Source organism: Trachinotus anak, unplaced genomic scaffold, assembly GCF_046630095.1.
Source record: "Trachinotus anak isolate AG129_WGS33_773 ecotype Australia unplaced genomic scaffold, CSIRO_AGI_Tana_v1 ptg000012l, whole genome shotgun sequence".
Lineage (NCBI taxonomy): Eukaryota > Metazoa > Chordata > Actinopteri > Carangiformes > Carangidae > Trachinotus > Trachinotus anak.
Genome location: NW_027273863.1, coordinates 4,485,075 through 4,505,189, shown reverse-complemented (window position 1 = coordinate 4,505,189; position 20,115 = coordinate 4,485,075). Strand labels below are relative to the sequence as shown.

The 20,115-nt window shown below is 37.3% G+C and overlaps 1 protein-coding gene across 8 annotated transcripts in view; it reads right to left on the bottom strand.

Annotated features, from left to right (window-relative positions):
- Positions 1 to 20,115, bottom strand: part of astn1 (astrotactin 1) — a 415,092-nt gene that overhangs the window by 153,195 nt on the left and 241,782 nt on the right. For all 8 annotated transcript variants that reach the window (XM_071490448.1, XM_071490449.1, XM_071490451.1 and 5 more), the window contains 2 exons: positions 11,353 to 11,457; positions 3,206 to 3,394 (listed from right to left, as the gene is read on the bottom strand). In XM_071490448.1, coding sequence (XP_071346549.1) covers positions 3,206 to 3,394; positions 11,353 to 11,457 — 294 coding nt within the window. The remainder of the gene's footprint in view (positions 1 to 3,205; positions 3,395 to 11,352; positions 11,458 to 20,115) is intronic.

Below are 20,115 nucleotides of genomic sequence, written 5' to 3'. Positions count from 1 at the left end.
TTGCCGGTGGAATCTATTTCTTCTCCCAGAAATGGATGGTCCTGGGCCAGGTTGAAACAGTTACCCACTCAGATTGAATCATGTCAGATCCTCACAACCCAACATAATCACCATGCTCTCTGTTTGATGGGAGAAATAGATTCTAGATTGATTTCGCACCAGTTCAGACAATCGCATTTTCAGTCCCACATGGACCAAATGGGATGTTTTTATTGTCGCTTCAACATGGGGACTGATCACAACAGGAGTGTAGGCTGAGGAAAACATGGTCCCCTGTTACTGTCTGTAAACAGCCAACAGCAGTCAGCAAAGTGACAAAATAGTAGTTGCAAGCAAAAATATAATATTTTAGTTATAAAACGCAATAGTGCTCTGTTGCATTAAATTAATTTAACAGTACAGAAAAGTTTGACTGTCTTGTTGTCTGATGCTTATAATTACACTTCTCTGGATTTTTGGCATTGCTGAACACTCTGTATAAGCCCCTTGGCTTCCTACCTACCATGTACATATAGAAATAAATATAAAAAAGATGAAGATGTATAACACATGCAGTAATACTTATTTTCCTGATCAAATTTTTGTTGGACGTGTTTTGTACTTGGTGATAACTGCAGTAATCAATGTTCCAAATCCATTTCCACTGGCACTAAACATGTGGAAAACAGAGAAAAAAATTCTAGCTGATTTTTATTGTGTAAATCTTGTGAGTGTAATTTAATATATCTGCATTAAAGTCAATGTAATAAATTGACTTTTTGTATGTATTTTTTCTTCTTTTTATCATATAGTCAGATTCATGTAAACAGCTAGATGAGAAACTGTTCGGTGATACTATTGTAACCATAACTCTGGTTTATTATTGTGGTGTCTGTTATATCTTGTATAAATAAACCCTCCATTGACTCCTGAGGACTGCAGAGAAGTGGTTGTATAGGTTCACTGACGCCAATCCAAAGGAAAATCTTAAATGGCCTTGATCCCACCTGAATGAGAGTGAAAACTTCAGGGTTTGCTAAGAAAAAGCTGAAAAGAAGGAGCGTTCCTTTTTTTGGATTGGGTTGAATCATTTAGCAGCGTCTGCAACCGGTGTGTCAGAGGCGGCTGGAAATGAAGAGTAATGCACATTTCATGAGGGTGGGAAAACTCAGTCATCTAACGCCATCTGTCAGCGCAGAGGTAGCTGGGATTGAACAGCGCAGTGCAGCAGGGGGTGTCCTTGGACAAAGCAGGGGAAGGGAAGAAAAGTGGCCGAGGCGAAAAAGGGAAACAACTGCATACAGTTCAGAGCCACTGAGGTGAAATGGCGGGGAGAGACAGGCTATTACTTATCTCTGCTGCAACTTACTGAGAAAACAAGCACCGGTAACAAAAAGATGGATGGCTGGCATTGCTGGCATTTTGAGTGATAACAAAAAAGCAAACACATTGGTCCTTTGATTGTTCATTTAAATAGAAGTGCTTCAAGTGCTTCTGGAGTGTGCTTGTGGTTTAGTGTAATTGGTCGAGATAGAACAATGCTGATTATAGTGCAAAGCCACACAATGATCTACAACACACGCTCGCCTTCAGTGTGGGGCTCAAACAGATGGTAAAAGCACTGTAGCATTACACTGTTTGTAATGTGTGTTACACAAATAGTGTAGTCAACAAACAGATGCAACATGCCAGCCTTATTTGATCTGTCTAAATGAAACAGCTGTAGAGAGTACAGGGCTGTCATTTCCATGGATGAATCTTGGAGTTAAGTCACATTTAACAGTACTGCCACTATGATCATTCACAGAAACTTTTACTTTGAAATATGTCATTATAAAAGCATCATCTGCTTGGTTACTTAGACTATGATCACCAGCCGAAACTGCATTTAAAATGTTTAAATTATACAAAAATGAAGAGCTACTGTATACACAACCAGTGGTAGAGGAAGTGAAAGTGCTGAAGTAAAAGTAGATATACAAGAGTGTGAAAATACTCAAAATCTTACTGAAGTAAAATACAGATGAATTAGTAAGAAAATGTATAATTCAAGTATCAAAGGTAAAAGTACTAGAAAACTAGCCTGCTGGATTTTTAATTATTTAAAAAATACCTCAAAACTGTTCTTAAATCAACACAGTTACATTCACACTGCTGTTCACAACAGAGAGCATGTGTGACAAAGCTGACTGTCTCAGTGTGTCCTGCATGTTTAAAATTATTAATGTCAATATAATACCAAGTCTAGGTTTTTAGTATCAATGGGCAAAAGATCTATAATGCATAATTTATTCATTTCAGTCTTTTTTTATTTAACAATATATTTTTAACAAATTTTCACCACAAAAATTAGGTTACATTTACATGAAATGTAAGAAATATATTTAACCAATAAGGTGTTTGTTTTCCTTCTTTATTTGAAATATTGATATTTTAACATTTAATATTTAACTTTTATTATATATTAAAAAAAAGCTGTTTTATTTGTTTTGTATGGTCATCAGAATAAGTTCTTATGCACAGCTCTGGCAGCAGCTAAGGGCATGGAAAGACTATGAAATGGTGCCCTGGGTGGAAATAACTCTATATCCAGTGAGAAAATCTAAGATTAAAAATAATCAAATAAAGCTAAACAAAACAAAAAAAAAAAAAAAAAACACTATCTCTGCAAAGTTTATGCCAGCCATTGTGATGACAAGTGCTGGTTTGCATGACAGTGCCACACAACCCAGCCCCCTACCAAAGCATTCAACGACACATACTTCCATGAGTGTAGAAAAACATAAAAAGTGAAGGTTGGAACAAGGGCCTGGAGGATTTCTGAAAGACTGCTACCCTGGGAGCCCATTACGCTTCTCTAAACATGGTCCAACCACAGAAGACAGAAAAAGAGGAGAGCTCTGTTAAAAGAGGCCCCATGTGATGTTTAAGTATTTCTCATAGCGAGCATTTACTCTTGGTAACATAATAATCCAGTCCACCCCAAGACACACATTCAGCTTTACGAGCCCCATCGTATTTTGTAGCAGTGATAGTATATGAATCTGGACGATCAGTGGGTGTACAGTATAAATAACTGCAGGAATTCAGCTGTGGTCAAACATCCCGCAGTCACAAACACACATGTTCACTTTGCCTTTGACCCTGAGTCCAGTAAATACGGTTGATTTGTTTATTTATTCACTTTGAATTTTAAATCCACTCAGTGTGTGAGTGTGTGTCCTACCTTTGCTAATATCCTGGTACTCCAACCACAGCTGTCTCTGGACCTGCTTGTTGGGGTACCAGATGGAACATGACTCCTGGAAGCCGTACACTGCCTCCTGCACATAGTGGTTCCCAAACTCCCTGAGGATGGACACAAAGTCACTCCGCTGCGTCGCCCCGTCCAGAGAATGGATGGCCGAGCTGAAAGCTGGGAAGATGTAGGGAACAAAAATGGTTTCAGATACAATAAAAACTCGAATGAGATTCATGATTCGAAAATGAAGCAGCGTTTGGTGTTACTGGTAAAATATAGATGTGTTTTTTTTTGTTTGCTCAGCCACTCCCCATTTTCCCCTGCAGTCTAAAAATTCTTCTTTTCAAGAGTTTTTTTTTTTTTTTTGAATTGTCTTACAGGTAAGCCACACAAAGCTGCAGAGTCTCACAGGCTTTACGTGGATCACAGATAAAGTACAGACAGTGCCTAGGCACTAACTGAAGGAAATCCCTACTACAACTTCTACTGCTGCTACTTCCACTGCACAGAATAATAATGCATTCCAACCACTGAACCACCATCTTCCCACTGTATATACCACTATATGCAGGCTGTATGTAGTGCAGTATGGACTGTGTAGTATTCACAGGAATTCCTAATTTATATATATTCTTATCTTCAGTTTCTTGTCATTTAAGCAGCCTTCTACATTAATTTCATGTTCATGTTTAATATGAAAAACATCAAACCTAAATTGTGAAATGTAGTAAAATTATTTTGTGATTGGATAAGGTAGTTTGTTCGTTCTTGATGCCAATTTGACGGTAATGACTTAGCAACAAATAGATTCGCATGATTATTTCAGCCATCTATTCCCCATCATTATTAACATTAACACTATTTTTATTATTATTGTTATCACTGACATGCTGAATGTTCTATGAACTGATAGAACAGCAGCAGCAGTTGATAGAAGTGCTAGTAGTACTTGTAGAACTCAATAAAAACAGGCTCTTGAAGGCTGTACTTAGAACTTCATGATAGCATCAGCATGCTATGATGCTCATAATGACAATGGTGAACGTGCTGATGTTTAGCAGGTATAATGATTACCATATTCTCCATCTTAGTTTGGTGTGTTAGTATGCTAACCTCTGCTAATTGACATTACACACAACAGCTGAGGCTGATGGGTCTGTCATTAGCTTTGCACATATTTGGCTTAAGCTTAGCAGATGTCACCTGATAAACACGTTATAGCTTAGTGTGTCAAGTCAGTAATAGTTTAGTGAGTTAGCATCATTTTTTTAAGGTATATTGTCATAAATTAAATTAAAATTGATGACAGCACTAGATGAAAATCTAGAGCATCATTAAAGTATTTACATTCTGTTGATTATGAAAACCAAATTTCATTACAATCCATCCGGTTACTGTTAAGACATTTCACTCAAACCCACAAATGTCAACCTTATAAAGGTGCTAGAGAAAAGATGAGCAGGTCAGCAAGGTCATTAGGCTGCGCTGCCTGGTAACTGCAATGTCTTATTTTGTGACAAACCATCTGGTAGATGTTATATTTCACTGAAAAGGTGAAAACTGCTGACGGCACAAGTGGATAAGTCAGGGATCACTGAAGTCAGTGGGATTCATCCTTTTGGCATTACAAATATCTTTGAAATCGGCTCCACAGCCATGCCAGAGTTTTGAAAAATTGTGTATAAAATGTCAAGAGTTTGAATCAAATGACTTAAAACTGACCAATGTTTTGCCTTGTTTTTGATCATGAAGTGTTTATATGTCCACAACTGTATAATATTAGAACAATTATCTGACCAATCAAACAGCTTCTGATAGTGACATGTGGCTAATGTGTCCTCTAGCAGCAAACTGTCTCAGGGTGCATTATTCTTTTTAATCCAGGTTTGTCTCATCTTATTAACTGCATATAGGCATTTGAAGTTACAGTGGGCGAAGTGGTAGTTTCTGTCAGGCATCTAAGTGTCTTTAACAGGTTTAGTGGACATCTGAGTGAGCTACTTATTATTCATGAACCCTCTCAACCAAAGCGTGCTGATTATCCATGGAGTCCACACATGGATATGAACAAGCATGGGCTCATGGAGGGGGGGGGGGATTTGAAAATAAAATAAAACTTACCATACTTACACACAGAGGACATGAAATTCAGTTGCTGTTCAACAGTTTTTGTGTGCAGCAGTAGCTGAGCTCAGGTGCCTTTATGTTTCTGGGGCTATTTCATATTATCTGATGCAGGATCAGAGTAAGAATACCTGATGTACACAAAATTTGGTATGAATAAATAAATAATGCAGCAGGGGAGACTAAGGCACAAAATACAAGGCTTTTTTGTTTAAGCTTTGAGAATCTAGAGTTTCAAACAGAATACAGAAACTTTCATTTTTACTATCTGCCTCTTGGTACCGCAACTCTGCCCTTATTTTCTTGTCAGCATGTTTTCTGTTTTCTATCCTCTCCATCACTTGTCTTTCACTCATGATTAAGTGCATGGTGTGTTTCACATGGGTCACAAATGAATTATATCCTAATAATGGGCAGAAGAACTCACAAGCGAGCCCCAGGACAAAAATGAACTGTCAGCATCTGATTGTGATAATGAATATGGTAAAGTCAAAAACGTAAAATAATAGAAGAGAAGAGTCTTTTCACATCTTCTCTTTCAAAAGCTACACAGTTCCACTTTAACACAGAACTCTTTGGGAATTTAATTGTGTGAAAAGTATCAGCTAGGTCTGGGCGATATGACTGCAAAGTAATATCATAATTATTTTAAACTAACCTCGATTACAATTAATGAACAATTATTTTACATGTTTTTTTCCCCCTGTCCTTATAAGTCTCTGACAAGGTCTTGAATATTTTTTTTTTATAACTTTGTGATTTTAAAATAATTTAATGAAACACATGCAGATGAACTATTTATGGCTATTTAATGAATATTTCAAACAGCTGAAATCAAAACACACATTTCTTAAAATGAAAACATCTTGTGAAAAAAAATCATGTTTTAGTTTTAAAAAGCAAGTTCCCTAAAAAGTAGAAAATATTTTCTTGCATCTTCTGCAAATGAAATAAATCATTTTAAATAATGCTAAGTGATTAAACAAACTGTTGGTGTTAGCTTTTTTTTGTTTTTTTTTTCTCTGGTTGAGGCTCAGTGTTTGAGATTATTTCATATCTCCAGCTTCCTTTTGAGTGAACAGAACAGAACTAATGTTAGGTAGATGGGACTGGACACGAGGTAGTATTTTTTTAAGGGGACAGGTCATTAACACACGCACTGGGGAAAATATTCACCAAACTGACCTACATGCGCAAGATTAAGTCAGTGAGAGTTTCTAAACATTTTCATAGTTTTTCGGTTAGTTGCCATTTATTAATATCAACCATCTAAATTCTGGTCTAGGATCCGTCTTCAAGAGAATAGCTTGGATCAAGGCCCTTTAATTTCAGTTGATAATGTGGTTTAGTGCTTCTTACTGAAGTCCACTTGATACCACATCGCATGGTCGAAAGCTCCAAGGCAAGCAAGTAAGTGGACCTTCAGTTGAAATTGTTCTGTTAGCTGCAGTTTCCAAGGCCAAGAATAAACTCTCATGATCAATTTTTAAGTTGGAGTAAAGAAAAAAGTCCTTTGTGTTTCGAATCACAGAAAGTTCTACAATTCCAACTGCACAAATTCAGTCTCCTAATGAGGACTGTTTCATGTGGTTGAAAGCTCCAGAACAAGCTAATTAGTGGACTTTGACTTGAAATGTTTTGTCATCTGCTTTGGCCATGGTCCACAATCAACTTCCAAGCTCAAATTTGATACCCAAATTTAATACCAACATACATATAATAAATACACTGGTTTACAAAAGACTGTCTTCAATTAAGAGGTTTATCTGCTGTACATGCTTTACTCTAAAAAGTCTTGTGAACCAACCTGAGTTTTTAACAGTAAACATTATAAGACAGGCCACTTGAATTGATATGACAACACAATCCTCTGCGGTGTTTCAGGGGAACACAAAAGCTAAAGATCGGCATTTCCTCTTCATTTAGTCTGGGATAAGTGGCAGCAAAAATCTCAGGGTTAAAGATTCTTTTAATAGCTAATTCAGACAGTGAATCTCCCTCAGGGATTATGTGTCCTTGGAGGGGACTAAGCTGAAATGACCGTTCACAGTGGTGGGAAAAAAGGATTTCTTCAAACTAATGTGAATAATTCTGTCAACATGAAGACAGACTTTTTTTGGGTTGTAATGGCCCATTTGGAACCAGCAAAGGACAATGTTAATTTAATTTCAGTGAATTCATGGACTGCACAGGGAAGCGTGTTTGATATGATATGCTAGCACACTATAACAAATGACCACGTGCTCACTGGGAATCTCTCTTGGCAAACATGGGAAAAGCAAAAGTGCAATAGCAGTTTATCGTTATCATTTCCAGGAGAAGCAGTATTAATATCTCAGCACTCATGCTCCGTTCGCTCTTACTTCTCCTCTAAAATTAAATTAGGAGGCCACTGAAGTGAGAGACAGAGAGCGCAGTGAGGATGAGGGATGGGGGCTTTGCTATCAGATGTAAAAATCAGTAGCCTCACCCCTCCGGTGTTGAAAAATGATGAGCTAAAGTGGGAAATGGGAGTAAAAAAGACGGACGCTGCCGAGTGGCTTCTGAGTGAAGAGAAAATAGAAAATGTATCCTCAGCAGACGTGGCAGCCACTTTCAAACCACAGCAGCGCCTTTGGAAATGCATTAGAGGTGTCGTGGCTGTATTTACAGTAGAGATGGCTGCACTTATCAGAATGGAAACTATTTACGGTGGATCTGTGAACAATGCTGCACATAAAACATTAGGCTACAATAACCCAAACTATTAAAGGAGAACAGACAGCGAAGGATGATGTGATTGGATGCAATATTTCAACAAAATTTATGTTACCCTGAAACAGCAGCAGTTATGCAGTGAGGCAAATGAAAAGAAAAAAAGGCAGATATATTTTTATAGAATAATACATTTAGAAGTGAAAAACCCGTCAGAAATTATTCAGTATAATCCCTGATATGTCAGCAGCCAGGAGCAGCCTTCAGAAGAAGCACTGCTTGACTAAATACCTATCCACAGTTATCTTATTCTGTGAAGTTTCTATGGCAGGCGCTGTCAGAATGCCTTGGTCTTGCTATGGATACAAAGCTTTGTGACATATAACAGACAGAGAAAAAAGACAAGGAAAATAAAATGAGATACATATTTCTGTGGGCTGACCTCCTTTCTGTCTATCCATCAACCCATCCCTATGCATCTGTCTCAGTATCTGTCATCATATTTGCATGTGACATCCACTTTTTACCTGTAAAAATGCTCCAAGCCCCTTCTTCATTCAGGAACTGTTTGTTTTACACGATAATGGTGATGTGAGAGGATGAGGAAGAAAAGGCAGAACCAAGGTGAATATCAGCTTTTAGGTGAGCACCATACTGTATCTGTATCTGTGCTGCTCTTTGACTGTGTGCTGTATGCCTGGTTCTACCATCTCTACTTACTGAATTGTTTCGAACTGTACTTACCGGAAACAAGCTAAATGACACAAAGGGACAGCAATATACACTAATTCTTTCACACACGCACACACTTCCTGTAAATAATGGATGTGTTCTCATTAGTATGTGTATGTTGGCTTAAAAGTAATAAACTACCAGTGCTGGTTCATAAGGGAACATCATCATCATCATCATCATCATCATCATCATCATCATCATCATCATCATCATTTCACACCTTTCAAAAGCTAGACTTGTTAAGTCAGAAATTAAAATATGCATTGTCAGCACAAAACTAGGACAAAGGAAATAATCAGAGTAAGAAAAAATACACTAGAAGAGCCACATGGTTTCTTTTAAGGAGTAAATATCAAATGTAAAAGAAAAATATCCACTGGCAACAGTCATACCATCATCTGTGTAAACTTTATATTACAGTAGTTTGCATTACAGATGTATATCTAAAATACATTTACATTATATTTACTCATTTGGCAGACACTTTTATCCAAAGTGACTTACAAGTGACGGACATCAGTAAAGCTTAAAATAGCATTATTTGCAGTTGGGAACGAGGAATTCATCAAAACCTTTGAGGCAATGTCGGTCAGTTGGTCCATGACTTTGGTCCAGGCTGAAATATTTTATCAACTACTGCATAAATTGCTAAGAAATCTTGAACAGACGTTCATGAAGTAGTAATTATAGTGAATTTGAAGATCCTCTAACTTTTCGTCTAGCATCCCCAGCAGACTGATGTTTTTGTCATATAATGGAATATATCAAAATGAATGGACTGCAATGAAATTTGGTGCAAAGATGATTAAGGTCAAAGATCATGGTGCCCAGAGGATGACTCCTAATAACTTTAATGATCCATTGATTTTCTAAAAGCGCCATCAGCAGGTCAGAACTTTCACAGTGAAATCCTGTGACGCACACACACACAGACTTTCTTGGTTCCAAGATGATGAATCCCAATGATTTTGGTGATCCCTTCACTTTTCTGCCAGCACCAAGATCAGGTTGACATTTATGGTTTAGAAAATATTGAATAATGGATTGCCATGCAATTACACACATTCACATACCCCTCTGAGTGACATGTATTTTAGTACACTGACTGTACTCTGACTTGTCATGCAGGACCATGACATGGTCAACATTTTCTCTGCCTGATACTTTAAGAAACAAATTATATTCCCATCAGCCGAAGCCGTGCCTTACTTTGTTTAGTGCTAATCAGTAAATGTTAGCATGTTAAGTCGCTATACTATGAGTGCTAATGATAAACTAAATCATAAGACAGTGTGTTACACATACTACGTATCAACATGTTACTTTGTTATTGTTAGCATGTTAGCATAATGACATGCATTTTATTTTGAACTGAAACTGTATTGCACTGTATACCATGCTGAAAAACAATGCTCCTTCAATATGAATTTGTTTTTGAAGAAACTGGCTTGTCCCAAATTTCTTTAGTCATCAGACATTCCCACATCCCTCTTTACTGCCATCATACAACCAATGAATCTGTCTCTCTTTGTCATGAGAAATTAGGGGGACACTGAAAACTGTCGAACTGCAGAAAACTTGCTATGCAGAGCAACTTCCTTGTTGTGGAGAGAGAGAACGTGTTAATGCTGTTTTTTTCTTTCTTTGGATACATCTGTCTTCATAATCACCCTGACTGAGTGTGCATCTGGATTCTAATGGATATTTGAAGTTATTATGAGTTATTTAGGTAGCTAACAGAGGAGTTAAGGCTACAGTTACAATAATCTGTGGTTTCTGTGTCTTCTAGCTCGATGTCCCTGTTATTTAGTTGTGCTTGTTGAGTAGCTTTCTAGTGTTTGCCCTTCTGAAGTTCCATTTTGCTAATTTGTGACTAAAGGGAAGTTGACTCTCACCCATTTATAGCCTTGCAGGGTTTCCTCTGTGCACCACAGAGAGCAGCATCTCTGCAATCAGGCCATAGTTGACTGCTTCACCAAGAGTTTAAAGTGATATAATGGACCCAACTTGAACCTTTTAGCACTATATTACAAAATTGCCGGCAATGTGCCCTGTAGTGACAGCCTTTATATGTTCAAGGATTTTATTATCATAAAATCATTCCTGCTGCAGGTAAGAATAGATTTAGAAAGGTGTGTTTTTCTGCAGGCGGTTCTGCCCACACATTATTCTGCTACCATTTACTTTCCTTGACAGTACAGCATGTTAAGTATCTCAAATAGTTTTCAAAGAAGTTTAGCATTGAAAGATAAGTGACATGTCACTGCAGTATCTTTAAGCACCAAGACGATGAGAATGGATGCCAGTCTGATCAAAAGATGGCAGCCTGCCTGTTAATTACATAGCTGATCAAAAATGAAAAGTAAACAAAGTACCCAAGCTGTTATGATGAGCTAACCTTGATGTGTCATATTAATTACAATGTTATAAATAATTGATAGCCAGCGCTGTTTTCCTCCACGGTGAATGTGAGGGTTTATGCCACAGAGACCAGAGCCTGCTCTCCTCCAGCATAAATAAACAATCAGCAATAACAAATTATATATATAATTAATTGCCAGAAGCACAGGCTGATTTACCTTGAGAGAGGACCCACTGATTGAGTTTGACGTGGTACAACACAGAGCGAAGACTCCAGTGCTGAACGAGGGGGTAGCCAGACACCTCGCTGTAGTTCACCATACCTGCATTAACACAAAAAAGAAAAAAAAAATGAAACATGAAAACTTTAACATGGATTGTGGCTCAGGATACCTTACCACCACACCTGTAAATGGTAATGGTTATATTAATGCAATATTTACTCCTCCATATTGCAGGGGAGATTGCAGATTGCAGTTTCAGTGCCAGATCAAAGGGTGGCCCTACATTTCATTCTTGTTTACTTTACCTGAAGAATCAGGAAGAATATTTAATAAATATTAATATCATATTAGATTACAGGAGAGAGAAGCAAGCAAAGTCTCCAGCGTTAGATCAAAGTGGATCTGCAGCTCACCCTCCACCAGAAAAAACATAGCAAATGGTAACATTAACGTAAAATCTATTCAGAAATAGTGATATAGTAGAAGGCAGAGTCAGATGAAAGTGGAGGCCAGTATCTCACCTGAATGTATGACATATTCATATTAAATAAGAGTATTTTCATATCAATCGCACACTAAAGACAGCTCCAACTTTTCCCTCTTAAAGCTCATTTCTGCTCCCATTATGTACAAAAATAGATGCGTCCTCTTCAAACATTTACACTGGCATAGATGGGCTGAACAATTAATTAAAAAATTATTGATATTGCAATGTAGCCAAGTGCAATATCAAGCACTCCCAAACTGAAGTTTTTTGATAAAAGGTAAAATATCACAACATACCATAAATTAAGCATTGTGGTGTCCCGGCCAACAAATCCTATTCTCCAGATTTATAGGAACATGTTTGTTTGGTACCACATCATCATCATATTTTTTTTTCAGTGAAAAAGAAAATGCAAAAATGACCATTCTGACTGAAACTGTGACTCATATCGTTCAGCCATAACGTTAAGCAATACATCCAGTAGAAGGCAGCTCAGGGTCAAAAGTTACTGAAAACACCAAACATGGCAACAACAATGGCGCGAGTGGGGGAGGTCGTAATGATGTACCTCTTCAGAAAGAGGCAAGAGCAGAGGCAGCGTTGTAGATGGTGGTGGTCAGTGAGGCCATTAAATAAATCACATAACCTCTCCTCAAAAAGTGCAACCATTTTTAAAATTTCTTAGTTGTGTGTTCTGGTCATTTGTTGCTTGAACTATTGGCTACACTGCCCCCAGACCTCCGGTAATACTGGTCAGTTTCGTAAATATTCACAAAGATGGATGAAATGAACTTCCAGGGCATAGACAGAAGGCTCTGTCCAAATCTGTACCTCTATCTAACGTTGGATGTAAATGAGCCTTTAGTATCAAACCTAAAAAAAAAATAAAAAATAAAAAACTGAAACTCCTCAAATTCAGATGATGTATAAAACAGAGATTTAGTTTTTGACATCTCAATACTTTTTTATCATGTCTAATAAAAAAATCAAAATGAAAAATATTCATGACCCTTAGTGCCTCATCATCCTTTTAATGATTTTCTAGAATCTGTATTTATTCACTTTTATACTAATTAGCAGAGTCTCTGCCTTGATCAGAGCACAGCAGTGATCAAAGAGGGGACAAGCTGTGTAACAGCAACACAACACAAAGCTACAACCTCTCACAGAAAGGAAACTATTTTGTTCATTTGCACCTGTAAAATGACCCACTTTGACAATAGGTGGGGAACAATTTACGCATAATTAAAAATAATTAAACTGTTGTCACAACCTAGACTCCATCAGACACAACAACAATTTCTGTTAAAAAAAAAAAAAAAAAAGCTGCTTAGCCAAAAAGTCAAGGCTGCATCTAATTATTGTTTGGTTGATTATTTCTTCAAGTGCAGTCTCAGATGCATCAGAAAACAGTGAAAAATGTCTGTCACAATACTCCAGGTGAAATTGCTTGTTTTGTCTGACCAATGGTGCAAACCCCAAAGCCAAGTACAATGATGCAGAGCTGAGTAAATTGAATATTTTGACACCTGACGGATTAGAAGTAATGTTTGCTATTTCTTGTTAATAAATGGACTGGTTAATAAATGAATAAACTAATTCACGACCAAAATTGCTGGTGATTATTTTTCTGTCAAACAATTGTGGATACAGGATGATAACATAGTTGGATTCTTACTATTAGTTCCAAGGCTAAACATCTTTCATCAAATCTTTTGTCTCTCCTCACTCTTCATATTAGCCACGTGCCAAACATTCAGGTGTCAGGCTTCTTGTTTCTTTTCAGCCTGCACTCTTTCTGGAAATCTAGAGTGTCAAACATTAGCAGCAGCAGATTATGTTGACAGTAGCTAGTGAACATTAATCCTGGAAGTTATTTGCCAAAAGGTCAAAATAAAGCTTCCAAATTCTATGGAAGATGGTGTCTGCTTTTATAGCAAAACCAATTTTTAAGATGAAAGAAGCACCATGATGTAGCATCATATCGTGCAGTTCTGCAGTTCAAGATCAACAGAGAGGAAAATCTTTTCTGGTTAATTTAGCAATCTGCAAAATCTCAGCTGACATGTCAGGAGTGTAACTTGCACAGTTAAATGTCCATGTGTGTCATGTCAGGAGTTCCAGCTTATCAGGTTTTTGAGTAAGAAAAAAAAAATGGTGTGGAAAACAAAGTCACTTCATGTCTCATGTATATTTAAAAGGGGCTATAGTGGATATTTTGTGGATATATAAAAGCATTAATGAAATGACAACGTGAAAACAATATGTGAAATGTGAAAGGGCGTCTCTGGTAGTGCTAAACATACAGAGAATTATCCTCTGAATATGCAGCTCTCTTCAGCCTTATAGTGAGATTCAGCTCATTGTTTCAACAAGAACAACCTGAACAATCATACATACATAATTTGTCCCTCTGATATTACCTATTGGAGAGTCTCCTGAAATAGCGCCCTTATGACAGCAGGCATACTGGACCTTCACTGCCATTGTTACAGTAATAAACACAGTTAAGGTTGTGACACATTCAGGTGTAAAAGAAACGACTGATGGTTTCACAAGCGCAACAAACAACAGTCTCTCATGTCCAAGTCGACCTTTTTAAAAAAAAAAAACAACTTATCTCCAAACTTAGCTGTAAATGTGGAAATATAACCCCAATAGATACAAAAGAATTTGGACTCAATAAGAAGATTTGATACCCTTATCTCTAATCAATTAAAGAACAAATTGTTTCAACATTATGAGTCAATATCCAATCTAGAATTTAGCTGAAATTCACTTTCACTGTAAATCTATATATTCTGTAAAATTTTACACACCACTTAAACACTTCAGTGTAGCTATAGATAATACTGCTACCATATTATTCATGTTGCTTAATAACAGCTCAGTACATTATCTATTGATTTTGTCTCATTCATCAATCCTTTCCCTGCTGAAATCAATAACTCCAGAAGACGCCATCCATGTAGGAATGTTTTTCATTGTGATGCACTGCATGGTCTATCAAACCTTATGCATGCTGCTCCAATCACCTGTCTTCTTATCTACAACAAACAGTCAGTGGCAAATACAGTAAAGCACAATATACACGGAAACATTTATCATTCATTGCAGTGAGACTGACCTTCTGTTGTTCCAAGGCAAGTTAGTGTTAAGGGACCAATCAGAGTCTTTTTAACAGATCAGTTATAGATATATGTATATATACTTACAATAGACCATGACTTGGAGTGAATTAATAAGCTTAATCCATTCTCCTTTGGTGACAGCTACAAATATAAAGCATATCTAAACCTCTGTCTGCAATATTTCCATCAGTGGCAGGACCTCTTCATTTTGCATAAGAGTGCAGGATCAGGGCTTTAACATTAACATCATTTATATCGCCCATAAACAGAGGTGCATAATATAAATCATCCTGTCTCCCATGGCAACTGATAGCCATGTCATGCTGCACCAGTGGGATTACTGCCATATATCAATGTGACTGCTCCCACTGTGTTCACAAGCACATCCAGAAGGTATCTGGATAATGCTGGTGACTGAGACATGTTTCCTGCGATCACAGAAATGGAGGAGGGGGGAGAGAAGGGACACAGGAAGGGAAATGAGAGGGAGTGTGTGGGGGGAAAAGGAGCAGTGGAGATTTGGTTGAGCATGAGAGAGATAAATTGAGACATGAGAGGAAGACAATATAAAAGGCGAGGGCAGCCTAAGATGAAGCTACTGTACGAAAAGAGAAGGAAAATGATAGAAAGTGGAAAAAGACAAGCATCGGTGTCATCTCCGGTGAAGGGCGGTGGATTGTGTACATTGTGCAGATGTGCAGAAACCAACACGGAGTATTTGTAATGCATATTCACAATTGAAGACTGCCTTTAACACTGTCACAGGCTATCATCTTCCAGAGGCAACCCTGTCTCCTAGAAAATACGTTTATATATTACTCAATTGGTTTCCCAATTAGCACATGATGTCAATGTAATCACTGCTCAGATTACATTAAGAGTAATGAGTGTGTCACATTAATGAACTGCACCAGAGTCACCAGGAGGAGGTTGGGGTGGACAACAGGCGAACAGAGTGCTGTCCGTGGTTAGGCTGAGGCCACAAAATCACTTTAGTTGACACAGATGGTTGGTTCTGGTGAAATGTAAATAAACCAAGTGAGGATCTTTTCCTAACTTTAACCACATGGTATGAGAGCCAAACAGAACCATAAAAAAAGTTTATTAATGTTGCTGTAACTTCAAGTGAATGTTGTACTGCAAGACTGGCAAACATTTCTTTGGCAAAAAAACACAAAAAACAGTGAACATACTCAATCAACATACTTGTGACTTGCCAAATAAGTAAATATGTACAACAGAATAATTTTTAGGAAACACTGTTGCCCTTCAAGCAAAATCATCCAGAAATCTGACTTAATTCCATCATTTGGGGTGAGACAAATGTTTTGTCAGTGAATTTAATAGATGTATTCGTTGTACTATCAAAAAAAAAACAACAACAACAACAACAAAAAAACACTGCTGCTGCCTCCAAGAGGTTAAGTCATAGGGGTTTAGTGTTATGCAGATGTGAGTATTACATAGAGATGTAGTAGCTGGCAAACCAAATGGGTTTTCAGATGTAAAAGAACAATTTCTGGCTTATTTGGAGAAACGGCGTATGATACCTCATGTTATCATTAGAACATTTAATCTTCGTTTCTTTGAGAGGTCAATATCCTGTGTGGCTCTGAATGTGTCTGCGTGTCAGTGTCTATTGTTCTGTATATCTACATAGTTAATTCTGTATTGCTGCCTTAACCTGCTACACCTCCCCATTCAGTACTGTGGAGGGGGCAGTGGTTATCCACAGACTAGCGTTTTATGCAGGGTGCTTTGTCAAGACATGTTATAGACAAGACAAGGGGACGATGTGTGTGTACTTGTTTACGAGTATATTAGTTTTACCTTTTTGTAGGTGCTGATGTGGGTAGATTGTTGCGTTTTGATGTTTTCTTAGTGCTGTGACTGTAAAAAGCTATGAATAAAATATGTGTTACCAATGTAAACCTTTTAGATAAAGAGCACAACTGAATTTCCCAGACCTAATTCCGTCAGTAATTACAGCAAAAGCTAGGGGAACACATTTTGGAATAATGTCTTGAGATAAATATGTTACTGTGTGAACACATCCAGTGGTGGGAAAACACAACATCAAAACTATAGCTCGGGTACATATTGAGATATCTATCTAGTGGGTAAGTTGTGAGTAAGTAAGTGAGATGTTTATTTACTTCAGGTAGACTGTGCATAACCCCTTTTAAATCCATAATATTGCTGTCTTCATCTGTCTATTAAAAGTATTGTCTTTCTCACAAACATAGGTCTTCATTACATACATTTTCTTTAATGGTTTAATTCTGATATGACAGAACCATATTTAGTGCCTCAACACTTGCATTATTTGGGACCAGGGACTCATGAGAGACCCCCTATCCCTCTCAGTGCAGTGGAGACCCTGCTGGAGAACAGCTGTGAGCTAGAAAATGATGATGGGAATTATTTCATTATTGATCTTAAAAGATTTTTGCATTTGATTTATTTTAATCTCTGTTGCTTAATTAATGCCAATTAGGAGCTTGTCTTTACTCTAACCAAGTCAAATACCTTAATACAATCTGCTCATTTATTCGGTATCTGCTGCTTATTTTAGAACCTGTACTGTGTAATCACAGCTGAAAAGGACATATCTGGTCATGCACTCTATGTTTAGTGTTTTGCTAGATATTCATTCATGACTTGGCTGACTTGAATAAAAACTGAAAGACTGATAATTATTGTGGTTTTGCAGGTTTTTTTTTTTTTTTTATGCCTGTGAGGGGAGAAAATGACCAAAACTCTGATTCCACAAGAGAACAATCTTTTCTTTTTCAGACCTGCACTGTGTTGGAAGTGTTATGGACAGATTAGTAGCTCTGACCTGGTGAGACTGATGCGACTTCTAAAAGTCACTTACAGGCTTATTTAGACATGAAACAGACATGCTGAATTTGTACAACACAAGGTAAAATGAAAACAAACAACACAAAGCTAACAGTTACAGGTAGGCTGTTACAGTCTGCAAAGCCTTGGCTTTAGAGTTAAGTCTGAACCTTGGAAAAAGCTTCAAATTAGGTAGAACACTTAAGACCGGGTTTAGACAGAGTTGGTCCTGCTCCAAATGAATGGAAATTGGAACATTTACATAAAAAAAAAAACAAAAACTAAGCAACAAATGCAACCCTATATTGTCTATTTTGAGCATTAACATGGAGACACATATTAGATACAAAGTATGATAAGTGTTGGGACACGTGCAAGGCCAGTAACAGTTCCTTTACAAGGGTGCTGTGGAATGCAACATTTGGCAGAGGCCTGACACCACCTATGAACTTGATGAATAAGCCACTAAATGTGATGTTCCTGCATTGTCCTCACCTTCAGCTACATCCATTTATCCCCTCTTATGGGAAATGGCTCCCTAGAACGATAGATATATTCCCCAGCACCGAGAGAGCAAGAGTACACTACTACATAACCTCCCCATCCCCAGCCCCCACATCCCTTAGTGAAAATGAATAACAAGCCCAAAACATATATAGTAGTGCAGCGTATTCTTCTTCTTGCTGAAAGGCCTTGTCTCCCTTTTAGCCCTGGGGTGCTCTGCTCTCATTGTCTGACAGAATGATTAATTTGAGTGAACTTCACTTTGCAAACATCCCAAGTTCACAGTCTCTCTCCATGCATTCAGTGCCAGAGCCTTTTAGAGAGCAGCTTGGTCAGGGCTGTGCTACATACTACTGCTGATTCCCTTTGTCAAAATGCAAGGCATAAAATTGTCTTTCATAACAAATCAACAATAGAAAAAAAATACAAATTTTAAAGCCACCAAATGAATACACATCACCTGCTTTAAGGCAGTTGAGCAGATGGTGGAGCAGATAAGACTTATGGTTCTAACTGTATGTGTGCACAGCTATGATCTGAACAGGTATAGCTTTGGATGAGGGATTCATTTAGAGGAAATTAACTAGTACTGCACCACTTTTGAAACACTCAAGCTCTATTTCTACTTCATGAGACATCACATTTTTACTCTACTGTATATCAGATGGAAACAGTGACAACTGATTTTGCAACTTAGATAGCAGATTACATTTTTACATTTGCAAGATAAAATAAGATCATAAATGTAATGTTCTGTTTGACTTCAAAGAGCAAGAGGGGCAATTTGGTTTGCAACAGTATTCAACACAACCAGTACACATCATAAATAAAGTAATACAATAAATACAGACATAAAACCATCAAACGTACAGTAGCTTTCATCATTATCATAAATTACAGCAAGATATGAAACACCAACAGTAGGACAGCAACTTGTTTAAAAACCAAACAGCTGACAGGACAAATGACCTCAAATATCTGATTTGACCGTATAGGGAAAGTATACCTCCTTCCTGATGGCAGTAGTAGTAGTAGATAGTAGTAATAGCAGAAATACAACTAATACTACTACTCTTGATTAGTGAATGTTGTACAGCTTCAGTTGTAATGAACACTACAGATTGGCATCTGAATCAATTAAAAGCATAAGAAATGGACTAATTAAAATGCACCAAACATAGACACACCTGTGTGATGCAATGCAAGAGAAGAACAGAAGACCTACAATACACACAGGACTGTCTTCATGGCCAGTTTCTGTGTAGATGTCTACTTTAGCTGACTGTATGTGGACCTGTTAACAGGAAACATTTTATGGTGAAGCTGTTTTGGACTACATTAAACTCAAAGATGTGTCTAATAGGTTAAATATTTTGTCCGCTATATGAACATAAAGTAAGAGCAACATATCAAAAGATCATATGTTCACATAGATGATGAAAAGTTTGATTATAGATGAACAAGTGAAATTTTGTTGTCTGCAAACATTACTGATTCAAACAAACCTTTAATGGCATCAGAAAACATTGCAGAAGCAGTTTTAGTGCTTGTGTAAATAAAACAGAACTGTCAATCAATTTTTACGTGATGAAGTAGCATATTTACTGCAATCCTGTGCTTTGAATTGTGGAGCCCTTTGGTTACAAGTAAATCACACTGCTCAGTGAGATTGAGTCATTTTGAAAGTTGAGAGCATTTTACTGAAACAAATAAAATGTGCAGTGATTGTTTTATTTCATGATGAACTTCTTGTTCACAACAAACTTTTCTTTATTATTTTGATATAAAATG